Source organism: Oryx dammah, unplaced genomic scaffold, assembly GCF_014754425.2.
Source record: "Oryx dammah isolate SB20612 unplaced genomic scaffold, SCBI_Odam_1.1 HiC_scaffold_1, whole genome shotgun sequence".
Classification (NCBI taxonomy): domain Eukaryota; kingdom Metazoa; phylum Chordata; class Mammalia; order Artiodactyla; family Bovidae; genus Oryx; species Oryx dammah.
Window position 1 is genome coordinate 99,622,285 of NW_024070185.1, and position 14,434 is coordinate 99,636,718.

General features: G+C 44.9%; 1 protein-coding gene across 1 annotated transcript in view; it reads right to left on the reverse strand.

Moving 5' to 3' along the window:
- SUSD1 (sushi domain containing 1) overlaps positions 1 to 14,434 on the reverse strand; it is a 135,131-nt gene that overhangs the window by 18,706 nt on the left and 101,991 nt on the right. Inside the window, exons 13-14 of the mRNA XM_040239531.1 lie at positions 6,231 to 6,327; positions 2,148 to 2,406 (exon numbers count right to left, since the gene is read on the reverse strand). Of these exons, the coding sequence (XP_040095465.1) occupies positions 2,148 to 2,406; positions 6,231 to 6,327 (356 nt within the window). The remainder of the gene's footprint in view (positions 1 to 2,147; positions 2,407 to 6,230; positions 6,328 to 14,434) is intronic.

The following is a 14,434-nucleotide window of genomic DNA, read 5'->3' on the forward strand; positions in this document are numbered from 1 at the left end:
GATGGTTGTTGAGCTCAGTTGTTCAGTCATGTCTGACTCCTTGTGGCCCTGTAGACTGTAGCCCGCCAGGCTCCTCTGTCAGTGGAATTCTCCAGGCAAGAAACACTGGAATGGCTTGCCATTTCCTCTTCCAGGGGATCTTCCCGACCCAGGGATCGAACCCTCTTGTGTCTTCTGCATTGGCAGACAGATTCTTCACCACAGTGCCACCTGGGAAGCCTTGCGTCAGTGCATTTAATAAAAGATAATATGCAAGAATAAAGTGAAGGGTATATTTCAAGATACTGGGAAAGAAAAAGGACCTCAAAAAGCAAGACTGTTACTAGGGAACTGAGTGTATTAAAGGGAGACATTGACAGGGCCAGATAAAGAAGGGAGCTCATTAAAATATAGTGGCTTGATCAGATGTTACATTTTATAAAACTCACTATGGCAGTAGTATGGCACAAGGGCATAGGTAGAAGAGGCAAGACGATGAGTTAGAAAAGTGCTGTTCAGACAGAGATGTCAAAGGCTAAACAGTGCTAATGAAAGAGAGAAAAGGATGGTTTTAAATGGCATTAAGGTGACATAAGTGACATAATTTGATAATGGACTGCACAAGAAGATAAGAAAAAGAAAGACAAGAATTATTCCTAGATTTCTGTATTGACTTCCCTGGTGGCTCAGATGGTAAGGCATCTGCCTACAATGTGCGAGACCTGGGTTCAACCCCTGGGTCGTGAAGATCCCCTGGAGAAGGAAATGGCAACCCACTCCCAGTATTCTTGCCTGGAAAATCCCATGGACGGGAAAAGCCTGGTGGGCTACAGTCCGTGGGGTCACAAAGAGTCGGACACGACGTCACTTTCACTTTCTGTATTGGCAACTAGGAACATGGTAATGTTACTTAGTGGGACAGATACATAAAAGGAAAAACAAAAAGAGGGGACTGGAAAACTCATTCTTCCCAATTTACAAAGCTCTAGTCAGGGCAATACTGGCAGGTTTGAAATGGCAGCCCAAGCTGACTAATACACCCTCCCAGAGCAAAGTCCCGGCCTGAGACAGCAGCTCTGAGCAATCTCTAAATTGCACACATACTCTACCGCCAGCATTGTGTAAGGCTAGAGATACCAAGTCAGGATCTCCAGGTGATATTCTAGCAAGGAGGCCCTGTCTCAGTCATAAAGACCTCTGCAACAAGTTAAGGGCAATATATTCTGGACTTTAGTCTTTCAATTCTTAATCCCTACATAATTGCCACAAAACACCCCCAGACCTTTCTGCTACCTGGACATAGTCTTAGTTTTATATCAGACATGATAATGGCACATGTGACTTGTGTTCTATACAAAATTTAATAGCATGTTTCAGCCTTAAACATGTGATGAGCCTTACACGCAAGATGCCCCATACTCATCAGTCAAGAGATGCTTCTATTCATAGAATTTTTCTAGTTTTCATTGCCAACCAATATGAACTGATATCAAACTTTGAGTTTTCCCAGGGCAACCATGACAATGCTCCTTCCAGAAGCTCTTCCACCCCTGACTGATGGACCCAGCTCTGGCTGTTCTGCTTGTCCAGCTCATTATAATCACTCATTCTGTAAAGAGTATACATGTCTCCTGTTTCCGTGTTTCTCATGAGTTCCCATGTCTCAAGAAAGAACCACTGCTAGAAACACATAGACTCTCTAAAGATTGAGAGATGAGAGTGGGGTTTACGCAATAGCCAAGGAAGTAACGGAAGCAGAAAATAGTGCTGAGCATAATCTGCCCCTCCCTCTTGCTGCTTCCCAGAGAATGAGGGAATGCAGCAGCCTGGCAGGAGTACAGGGAAGTGGCAGAAAGATCTCGATGTTCCACTCCAGCTCAGGCTTCCCCAGTGCAGTGGGATGAGGGCATTCCATAAAGCTTAGGAAAAAAAACAAAACAAATTCAGTCCAAACACAGATCCAAACAGGTTCCCGCAGCAAGTTCAGAATATCCACCTCCAGAAAGGTTTCACCTGCCCCTCCTTTATAAAGTGAAAGGGTTCGATACATGTTTATGGTTCTCATATGCAGTGTTCATCTCAAATACGGGGAAAACAAATGTTCAAATATTTAAATTTCACATGAAGAGGAAAATATCAAATTCACAAGAGTTTTTAAAGAAATATACCTCATTCCATTCACTTGTGATTCGTAATATAATGCAGTAATCGTGCCCTGTTTTCAAGGGTGCATTATAATATTTCCCATAGTACAGCCTGTCTCCAATAGATATCTCCATGGCATCATCAGGAATATCCTTGGCCAGCAGTTCTGCAGTCACGTATCCACTGGCCTCAGAAGCTTTGCTAAAGAATGAAGCAGCCTCTTCAGAATCACAAGCAAATGTGCTTTGGAGGGCCAAGGGAAGCACTAACACCTGATATGAACTGTAAGAGAAAAGAAAATGTCTATCAGACCCTTGCTTGGATGTGTGTGTGGGGAGGGGGGTGTCATTCATCCATTTCTTCACACTTACTGAGCACTGGCTATGAGACTAGCACTTTGCTAGATGCTGGAGATTCAACACTGGATAAAAGTCCCTGCCCATGTGGGCTTCACGATCTGGCAGCTCCAACAGTCATGGAACTCCAGTGGGAACCAATCGTATTCATGCTTCATGATACTGGGAGAATGGTCTCTCTAAGTTCTAGCTGCAGATGGCTACCTGGGAAACTGCCTGGAGCATACGTGTCATAAAGTTGATCTAATCAGTGATTTTTCTCCTGGGCAAACAAAGTCCAGCTGGGGAAAGGGTTTAGCAGTCACATGGAGGCCTATTGCCGACAAGAGTTAGGGCACTAAGTCTGCCAAAAGGCTCCACATAATCACATGAGGAGCCTAAAACAGAACTCATGTGACGGACACTCCCTCCAGTTCATGGACTGATACCGAAGTTCCTATGAAGTGAATGAGAAGCACAGAGTGCAAAGTCACCGTGAACTCATCTAGTCTGACAATATCCTTCAACAGCTGGAAAGGGAAAATCCTGTATGTTCCCTACATGTGGACAAAGAAACACACTAGCAGTCTGGTGTCATTTTATCATGTTTCAGTATTATTTATCCCACCAAATAGAAAATCTGTCAGCAAAAGAAAGTGTAAGAACAAAAACACTCTGAGAATAAATCACATCTTCCTTTCTATCTCCATCTGCTTGGGCTCATCTCCTAGTAAGTTTTGGGATGTCTGCTTTCTCTATCAGGCTTGATAGTAAGGACTTGAATGATTTACTCTTGCATTCTTGCAAATCTTTGCAGTTCTTTGGCTATGACTGACTCTCCACTGATGTTTCTTGAGTTGAAATTTCAATAAGGAAGAAAAACATGCATCAGCATCAAATATGATTAGGATAATTTCCAAAGCTCATTAGCATATGTAATTCTATTTTACCAATAAGTATACACTTCCTGCTCCACATTCCTAATGCCCCATCTCCTGCTTTCTAAGAGCCCATGAGTCACTAGGTTAATAGCAGGTGTTGGATTTAGAAAGCACCCATCCACCAGGCTCCCCAAATTCCTAGGTGTCCTCAAGCCCCTGATTTCCACAAAGTTTCTGGATTCACTTTCCGCAGTGAGCTCTGTACAAAAATGACAAAGTGAAGCCCGCAGGGCAATGCTTTGTCGCTGCCACCACCAGTAAACATTTACTAAGCCTCACTGCCTACAAAGGAACACTTATAACAACAAACTTTCCTGGGGACTTGAAGATGAAGACACCCCTGTGAATCACAGACACAGGTAAAAAAGTAAATGGGCAGCACGCTCCATGCTGTCTGTAAGTACACCTTCAAGTCCCTCTCATCTTACCATGTAGATAGTGATGTTCAAGTGCAAGTTCAAGGCTCAGTTGAACTCATCTGGTTCTGAACATTTCCTAGTAGAGGTACCGTTCAAGAGGCATAAAGCAGTCTCCCCAGTTAGTATGATCATAATCACCCGAGTCACTTGATAATTGTACAAATTTCCAGCCCCCATCCCAGACCTACTCAATCAAAATCTCCAGTAGAGTCTGAGAATTCATGTTGCTGATAAAGCATCCTAGGTGATTCCTGGAATCTGGCAAATGTGGGAGACATGAGCATGAGGAGAGCCTGGCCACAGGCTGCATCATCCCCCAAGATCACCCGGTCAGGGAGGGGAGGCATGGGGCCAGAGCCCCTGCTCCACCAAGTGCCCCACGCCCCCACCCTGGATAAAACAGCAGACTCTGGGCTGCCCCTCACTGGCAGTGCTGCTTCTTCCAGCTCAAACCAGGTATTCGGGCCAAGGAAACCACCCCAACATCCTGCTGGTAATCAGTGCCGATGACACTGCGGAAATAGTCATGGCTGTTGAGAGCATGACTGTTCCAGAAGGACTTTTCCCCTCTTTCTCACCAACACCTTCCCCAGTGACTCACAGATCTCCACCTTCCTGTTTTGGAGGCACTGGCTGGCACAGAGGCAAAAGGGTAGACTGTCATTTGGCTTTTCTTTCTCCCTTACATAATTACCTGGCCTAAATATCACATACGTATTGCATATTCTCTCAGGCACTGAGGTCACGACTTTCATTCTCCTTCCAGCAACAGAATTACAATGCCTTCCAGTAAATTGTCAGGAATTAAGACACAGAACAACTTAGGCCATACACACGTCTGGAAAGACTTTTGAGCATTTACTGGGCTCAAACGAACAGACACAAAGAGCCCAAGTTTCATTATAAATGGACACACAGATAATTTTGCTAGACTTTCTTTGGACAGTTTTGCGCTATCTCATGAATTTTACCCTGATTGTACTGGAGGGTCATCAGACTGAAGGGTCAGGAGAGACATAGGTAGTGTGGGTTAGGTCAAGGAAGCAGGATATTGCCATCTCCTCTTTTTTAAAGTTAATTTTTATTGGCGTATAATTACAGTGTTGGAAGAATTTCTATGGTACAGCAAAGTGAATCATCTATACATACACCCCCTCTTTTGTGGATTTCCTTCCCATGTAGCTCACCACAGAGCACCGAGTAGAATTACCTACGCTGTACAGTAGGTTCTCATAAGTTACCAATTTTATATATAGTAGTGTATATGAATCAGCTGCAATCTCCCAATTCATCCCACCCTTCTCTTTCCCTCCTTGGTGTCCATACATTTTTTTCTCTGTTTGTGTCTCTATTTCTGTATTGCAGATAAGATCATCTATCCCATTTTTCTAGACTCCTGTCAGTAAGCTGCTCATCTCCCCAGGTGAACATCAATCTTCCTCTCTAAAAAGGGAATATTTCTGCTTTCCCGATCCTGCCATGACCTGTGTAAATAAAAAGCTTAATTGGACACAACACAGTCCACCACCTGATGTAAATCACTTCCACCCTAATACCATCTGGAGTTCAAGAAACAGTTATTAGCAATGCAATGCCTCACCCACATCTCAGTACTTGAATGAATTAAAGGAATTATCCAAATGACTCTCCCAGAGGCCACTACACACACCCCAAGGTCACCCTTCAATAAAGGAAAATACATTCTGTCTTTGGTAAATGAAATGATGCTCCTGATCCACCATCACTAATGGGTATACCTGGAGGCATGAGTGCAAAGGATACTGCCCGACATGTCACAGGCACCCAAACAATGCTTATTCAATGACCAAAGGAGCAGATTCAGTTTCTTGAGTTCAGCTGCCCAAACGTTCATCTCTGGTCTCTTAAAAATCTCTCTATTCACTAAGGAGGGTGCTGGTTGGAATTAAAGGCTCAGTCTGTGCCGTCAGTGAAAGTCACTTAGTCATGTCCAACTCTTTGCGACCCCATGGACTATACAGTCCATGGAATTCTCCAGGCCAGAATACTGGATTGGATAGCCTTTCTCTTCTCCAGCAGATCTTCCCTACCCAGGGACTGAACCGAGGTCTCTCTCATTACAGGCAGATTCTTTACCAGCTGAGTCACAAGAGAAGCCCAAGAATACTGGAGTGGGTAGCCTATCCCTTCTCTAGCAGATCTTCCTGACCCAGGGATTGAACCAGGGTTTCCTGCATTGCAGGTGGATTCTTTACCAACTGAGCTATCAGGGAAGCCCAGTCTGTGCCCAAGGAAACAAAAAAAGAGGCCCATTGCCTTAACTACCGCAGTGTAGCCACCTAGAGAGAAAGCTCATCCTCACTCGAATCAGTGTTTCCAAAACACTCCATGGGCAGCCACTGGGCAGCCATGGGAAAGAGGCCTCTACTCACCTGATGGGTCCATTTTTCTCGGTGGCTTTCCTCAGTCGCAAGCGTGGCAGAGACTCTCCGTGCACAGTGAAAAAGTCTACTTCCGGAAGGGGAGGCTCTGAAAACATGTTGCAAAGAAGAAAACGGATGTGATCAGAACAAGCAGAAACATGAAGAAAGTGGTTGGTCCTCATGGGACATCAAGAGGAAGGTTTTCAGGAAAGAAGTGATGAGCAAATTTGGACACAGGCTCCAACACGGGCAAATCCTGAACACATGATGCTAAGAGAAATATGCCAGACCCAGAAGGACAAATATCGCACGATTCCACTTGCGTGAAATCTCTGGAACAGGTAAATCCATAGAGACAGAAATACATTGGAGGTTGCCAGGGGCTGAGGGTGTGGATGGGGAACAGGGAGTTATTGCTTAATGGTCAACAGAGTTTCTGTTTGAGGTGATGAAAACATTTTTGAAATAGATAATGGTAATGGTTTACAGCACTGTGAATGTACTTAATGCCAATAACTTGTGCCCTGAAAAATGATGAAAATAGTACAGTTTATGTTGTATGTATTTTATTATAATTCTTTTAAAAAGTGATGCCCCAGCACTAACAGAGGGTGGAGGCTGTGGTCATTTCAATTATCTTGGAAGATAGATTCCTATTTGGTGAGGAGACCAGCATATCCGACTTTTAGATCCTTTGGGAAAATTTATTATTATTATTAATTATTATTATTTTGGCTGCTCTGTGCAGCTTGTGGGATCTTAGTTCCCTGACCAGGGATTTGTGTGTGTGTGTGTACGTGATTATCCTTGTATTTTTTAAATTTTATTTTTAATTAATTAATTTAATTGGAGGATAATTACTTTACAATATTGTGATGGCTTTTGCCACACATCAACATGAATCAGCCACCTGACCAAGGATTGAACCTGCAACTCAGCAGTGAAAGCGTGGAGTCCTAACCTCTGGACTGCGAGGGAATTCCCTAGACTTCTAGAGCCTTTATAATCACACAGCTGTCTGCCCTTATCTTGCTTTCCCCAGCAGCCAGATTTCCCAAATAGTTACTTCATGGGGAAGAGAATGCACTGACTGGTTGACACCAGGGTTGCATCATCTAACTGGGAGTTACATTCACAGTATGAACATACCAGCCACCACTCTGCCTTGGGGGTCACACAGTTAACATGTGTTGGCTGCACAACACATATATAGATATGTCCTATATATGCCTCATCTCATTTAATCTTCTCAACAGTGCTATCAAGTGGATGAGAGTTACAGAGAGAGATAGAAAGAGAAAAAATAAAATATGAAGTCCCCCCGAAATTCCCCTGAATGCTGCCACAGTGAAATTAAGAACTAGAAGGCCAAAACAGACACTCAAGACTCTTTTACCCGATTAGAAAATAGATTTGGAGTAGAAATTTTCAATTCAAATTATAATTTAAAAAAAAAAAGTTTAAACCTTCCAAGATAGGTCTTAAAACTCTACTGAATATGCTATTTACACACTGCCTTTCAACAAATATTTACTAGCCACCTCTATGTGAGGCTGGGAGAAACAGCCATGGACGACATGGTTTCTGCTTTCCAGGAGCTCAGAGTCTGATAGCAGAGTCTTGTAAACAGGTGGTGCTTGGAGCTAATAATGAGAGTGGTAGGAATGCAGGGAAAGAATGCCTGACCCAGGGCAGTGGGGTGAGCCTATCAAATACAGAAACTGATATACTCAGAGGCGGGAGGTGAGAGAGAGTGCATGCAGAGAGAGAACAGCAGTTCAGTGTAGCCAAAAGGTTGAGTTCCAGCTCAGCAGAGACAGAAAATAAAGTGAGAAATGTAGGACTTCCTTGGTGGCACAGTGGATGAGAATCCGCCTGCCAGTGCAGGGGACACAGGTTCGATCCCTGGTCCAGGAAGATCCCACATGCCAAGGAGCAACTAAGCCCACGTGCCACAACTCCTGAGCCCACGAGCTACAACTACTGAAGCGCATGTGCCTAAAGCCTGTGCTCCGCAACAAGAGAAGCCGCCTCGTTGAGAAGCCCCAGCAACACAAAAAAGGGTGGTCTCCACTCTCCGCAACTAAGGAAACCCGCCGGCAGTAAGGAAGACGTAGTGCAGCCAAAATCAAATAAATAAGTAAATAAAAATTAAGCGGCGTGTGTCTAGGTCAGATCTGAGGTCCTGTAAATAAGCAGAAGTCATCTAAAGATTCTTAGCAGATGTATATCTTAGAAAGACAATTTAGACCGCCAGCTGGAGGATGAATTGGAAAAGAGCAAAAGCACAGATTGTCCAAAATCTGGGTAAGAAGTGTCTGAGGCCTGAAGCAAGTGATGGTGCTCACAAGGGAAAAGAGGGGGCAGATGGAGGAGATACGTGGGGCAGAGACGGAACGGAAAGTGGTGGAAGGAAGGGGAAGGAAGCTGGGCATTGGTTTTGGTCACTGAGTCAGCAGTGACGTCATTCATCAAAGTCTGGGGGAAGGTTCAGCCGCAGCTGACTTCTAGACCTGTTAAGTTTGAAATCCTTGTGAAACCGCCCAGCAGGCAGTTAGAAATGCGGTCCAGAGCTTACGAGCAAACTGTGATGGCGACATGGAGTCAGTCATCAACAGAAGGGGCTTCCCAGGTGGCATCAGTGGTAAACAACCCACCTGCCAATGCCGGAGACATAAGAGACATGGATTCAATCCCTGGGTCTGGAAAATCCCCTGGAGGAGGGCATGGCAACCCGCTCCAGGATTCCTGCCTGGAAAATCCCTTGGACAGAGAAGCCTGGTGGGCTACAGTCCATAGGGTTGCGAAGAGTCGGACACAACTGAAGCGACTTCGCACATACGGCAGCCCAGAGAGACGGTATAAAGGCATCTGAGAAAAGATGAGGGCCCAGAGTGGACCACCAGGACACCCAGGAATCTAAGACCAGGTGGACGAGCGAGAATTTCCTGTAGTGTTTATTAAACACTAAGTCTAGAATTTCTTCCAACACCACGCAGATACAGTGGCCATACAAATCATGTTTTCTGTCCATCTCTGGCACTGTTAAAGGCCCTTGGGGTGGCTTGGAACAGCCTCTACTTTCAGTTGAAAGGTCCACCGCCTTTCCAAGAGGCAGCCAGAAAGAAATTCCACAACACCCCTGAGGCAGACAGTGGCTAGCCTCCTGCAGCCAGCCAGCAATGGAGAGAGGGGAAAAGAGGACTGAAAAGCCCCTCCAGGTTCCCCACCAGGGCACAGGAGCATTCCGAGTATCTCTACACTCAGCCCTCAGGCTCCCACTGAAAGGCCCTTTCATTGGTGACATTTTGTCCTCACAGGAAAGTAAGTGGTTTTTATCACACATTTCCTGTTTTCAGCCCAGAGGGAGATTAACTGTTTACTCTTTTCTGTGTGAGAACCCTCCTCCGGCTCTTTTAAGTTATTCCTCTGTTTGCTCTTCTCTGAGATGAATAATTCTAGGTCCTCTAATCTCTTGGCGAACCTTTTAAAACCACCCAGTTTCTCACCCACTCCAGGAACAGCAGAAAAAAGCGCCTGCCCAGTTTAGGGAAGGCGGGCCCACAGCAGGGCAGGGAGGGCCCCCCCCACCGCCCCCCGTTGTTCTGTGCCGCATTGCCCCTTTCAGGCCCAGCATCGTCCGTCCTTCCAGTTCTAAGGACACAACCATCCAGTTGATTCAATCAACACATGACTTCTAGACTGCTTTCTGTTCTGCCTGCTCACCGCCTTTCCCACCTTATAAATAGTCTGTTTTTTCTCTCAAATGCAAAAGCCGAACTTGAGTAGACTGTTTCTTTTCTGCATTTTTGAGGTTAAATAACCTTAGTGATGGAGAAGGCAACGGCACCCCACTCCAGTACTCTTGCCTGGAAAATCCCATGGATGGAGGAGCCTGGTGGGCTGCAGTCCATGAGGTTGCGAAGAGTCGGACATGACTGAACGACTTCACTTTCACTTTTCACTTTCATGCACTGGAGAAGGAAATGGCAACCCACTCCAGTGTTCTTGCCTGGAGAATCCCAGGGACAGGGGAGCCGGGTGGGCTGCCGTCTATGGGGTCGCACAGAGTCAGACACGACTGAAGCGACTCAGAGCAGCCGCAGCAACCTTAGTGAAAATCTCTCAGTCATGTCCAACTCTTTGCTATCCCGAGGACTATACAATCCATGGAATTCTCCAGGCCAGAACATTGGAGTGGGTAGCCTTTCCCTTCTCCAGGGGATCTTCCCAACCCAGGAACTGAACCCAGGTCTCCCGCATTGCAGGCAGATAACTTTACTTCTAGCCATATTTTCCAAGGTGCTGTTTCTCTTCCCCAAACTGCTGTCTTTGGCTGGTCTGCTCTCCTTTCCATCGGCCTATTACTGATTTAAACCAAATCAGACCCAAGGCAAGAAATGGGTCGTGTCTGGGGTGGAGTTCTTTCACCCTGAGTATGTGAGCTGGGGGCAGACCCAGAAGGAAGACATTCACTGCCCCTCCTAGATGCCAACAATGTCCATTCTCTCCTAGAAGTGACAAAGGAAATTATGGAGGCTGAGAAAACTTTGAAGATTCAGGAGAAAAGCAATGAGGCAGAACTTGTCCCCCAAAATATTAAATATACTATAAAGTTACAATAACTAAAATAAGAAGGTAAAAGCACAGGGTAGGCAAGCTAGATAATCAAGAAAGAGACCCAAATAAACAAATGAGAATATAGTGTGTGGCATAAACAGTCTTTCCAAAGATGATGGGGAAACTGGCTGATCATTTGGGGGGAGAAAAGTTACCATGTAAATTTAGCCTTACACCACACATCTAAACAAATTCCAGATTGTTGCAAGCTAAAATGTGAAAAGCAAAATTGTTAAGAAGCATTAGAAAATAGTAGAGAATAAGAACTGATCTGATTGCAGAGTGGGAAAGGCTTTTCTTGGCATGACCCGAGGCAGAAACTATAAAAGAATCAATAGAATTGATTACATGAAAACTTAAAATGTCTGAATGTCAAAAAGAATACTGAAAAGAAAATTCAAGAGTACATAACCGGGGGTGCAATATGTATAACAAAAGATTAATCATTAATGTAGGCAAACTATTAAAGTCAGTGAGAGAAAGGAAGTAACAGAAGTGCAAATGTGTTATTCCTCTAAGACCCACTAAAATGAACAAAAAGTAAGGGAAAATTTTGTCTGCACCAAACTTAAGCAAAGGTCCCAACCTTATGCTATAAGCATCAAGTAATTGCAAGGAACTAACATACATGAATATATAAAAGTAAAGAAACCCTAGAGGTTCTTTTCTAATCCTCAGCATCTCCTAATTGGACCACGACCCCGACTTAGTGTGAGTGTGTTAGTTGCACAGTCGTGTCTGACTCTCTGATCCCATGGATGGTAGCCCACCAGGCTGGCATGATAAATTGAAATTGACAGCAATGGAGAAAATAGAGCTTATGCCATAAGTCATCAGGTATCATATGGTGAGCTGCAACTCCCTTGTCAGTAAGGTTATCAGACTTGGCTTCCCAAGGAGAAGGAACCATCTGCTTTTTATTTTTATCTCCTTCAGCATCTAGCACTGGTCTTTGTACATAACCAATCAATAGGTATTTGCTGAATTAATTGTTATGTTTCAGTATACCTTTCAACCACTCCAACACACAGAAGCCCTGCCTTTTAGGCTTTCAATATAAAGAAACTTTCCCATTCATATTTTATAAGCAGCTAATACTAATATAGGATGGGCTTCCCAGGTGGCACCAGTAGTAAAGAATCCACCCGCCAATGTAGGAGATGGAAGAGATATGGGTTTGATCCCTGGGTTGGGAAGATCCCCTGAAGAAGGGAATGGCAACCCACTCCAGTATTCTTCCCTGGAGAATCCCATGAATGGAGGAGCCTGGCAGGCTCTGGTCCACAGGGTCACAAAGAGTCAGACAAGACTGAAGCGACTTAGCACTCACACAACGTTAATATAACATTGTGGAAATAACACATCCAGCCTGCTTTCCTCGGTGGTGTACCATCTTGTCTCTGTGGGGCCTCAGAGGAGGTGCAGATGCTTTCAGTGAGAAGAGCAGGGAGACATCCATCCCCAAAGAGTCATTTCCTTAAGGGGCTGGGGGTTGATCTGAAGCTAGAAAGTAGCTGGGAGATTTCTGGGGACTAGAGGACAGTTGACCCTTGGAGGTATGGAAGGACATGTGTGCCTTCATCCTGGGCTGACCTAACATAAGGGCCTCAGACATCAAGGAATCTGTGCCCATGAAAGACTGAGAGAGCCTGGACAAAGAGGAGAACAGCTGGGGTGAAGGCCAGCAGGAGCCAGGGTGGTGCCCCGCATCCAGCCTGCGGAGATGAAGCCCTCACTGCAGACACAGGAGTTCACAGCCCTTAGATGGTCTGTGGAAGAGAAGCCCACGCCAGCAGAACTCAAGACACCTGGTCCCGCCTGGTCCTTTCCTGAGGACACAACAGTAAGAGACAAGGGGTCAGAAGTGCAGGCAGTGGTCCCTAGTCCTGGAGCGGGAATCAGAGCTATCCTGACTGGACCTCTCTGCGAAAGGGATAGTCCAGTAAAGCTTGGGACACACCTGTGTTTTCAGTGGCTCTCCTGAACATCTGAAAAGGTGCATTCTCTTTTCCTTATTACAAATAGAGATGGGGAAGTTCTCGTGTACGTTGCCAGTCTTGGCACTGAAGATAGACTCAGGAAGAAATGATTTCTTCTATATATTTGTTTCCTTTTTCTCTTCCAGCACTCTTGGTTCCATTATAACCATCAACCACAGATGATCACTGCATTGTGTCGACTAAGTGGTTTATCTACCTGCAGGTACTGGCTTTCTCTCTCTTTCCGCCTCTATTCCCCCCTCCCTCCACCTCTCCCACTCTGGTTCTCTCCTATCTCTAAGAAGAAAATTTTGCCTATAAGCTTTTTGACTTGGCAAACCTAGATGCATATTAAAAAGCAGAGATATCACTTTGCCAATGAAGGTCCATATAGTCAAAGCTACGGTCTTTCCAATAATCATGTACAGATATGAGAGGTGGACCATAAAGAAAGCTGATCGCTGAAGAATTGATACTTTTGAACCCTGGTGTTGGAGAAGACTCTTGAGAGTCCCTTGGATTGCAAGGAGATCAAACCAGTCAATTCTAAAGGAAATCAATCCTGAATATTCATTGGAAGGACTGAAGCTGAAGATCCAATACTTTGGCCACCTGATGTGAAGAGCCAACACATTGGAAAAGACGCTGATGCTGGGAAAGATTGGAGGCAGAAGAAGCGGGTGGCAGAGGATGAAATGGTTAAATAGCATCACTGAGTCAATGGACATGAATCTGAGCAAATTTCGGGAGCAGAGGACACAGGAGCCTGGCATGTGACCTCTATGAGGTCGCAAAGAGTGGAACATGACTGAGCAACTGAACAGCAACAAGAGAAAACAGCATGACCTGTGTGTGACAGCTCTTCTGACCTTTTGGGTCTACATCAAGGATAAACGTTCATTCTTCCCCTTGACCTAAAGGGTGTGTGAATGAATGGTGGGGCTATTCTGAGGAATTCCCATCAACAGGCTGCCTGCGGAAGTGTGTGGGCTATGAGTCAGAAGCACTGTGATCTCCTCTCCATCTCATCACCCTTCTCACCAGCACCCTCTTTTGTTTTCACTGCAACACTTGCCTCTGTCCTTCAACATTCCAAAAACTTTCATTCTCCCCTGAGGTCAGCAATATATTTAAAGCGCATGCTTTCATCTTGTTCCCATCAGTAAGATTTAACTTAACGTAAGACACTCAGAATGGAAATTTTATGCACTTTTCTTCTGGGAAACCAGCTGCTGCATACTCCAAGTCCAAACCCCTTGCCTCACATTTCTGGTAAAATTCAAAAGTTTACAATTTCACTAAAACAGAGTCACATCTTAGGCAAGGAAGCACATCTCTTATTCATTAAAGGGAGGGCTTGGGGTCTGTTATTCTCTTGTTTGTTTGCTTAGAACTTTCACACTTTTTTAAAATTGCAGATTCTTTAAAGTGGGATAGATAGGGAAAACAGACAGGCAGGGTCTCAATGAATTCAAATAGCTCAACAGTGTCCCCTGGTGGCCATGAGCACAGATACAGAGTGCGTGAGCTACCAGGCTGTTTCATGTACAAAACAAGGTATAAATGAGGCTCATCAAGATGAAACTCTCTCTCCCAAATCAAAACATATGAAAT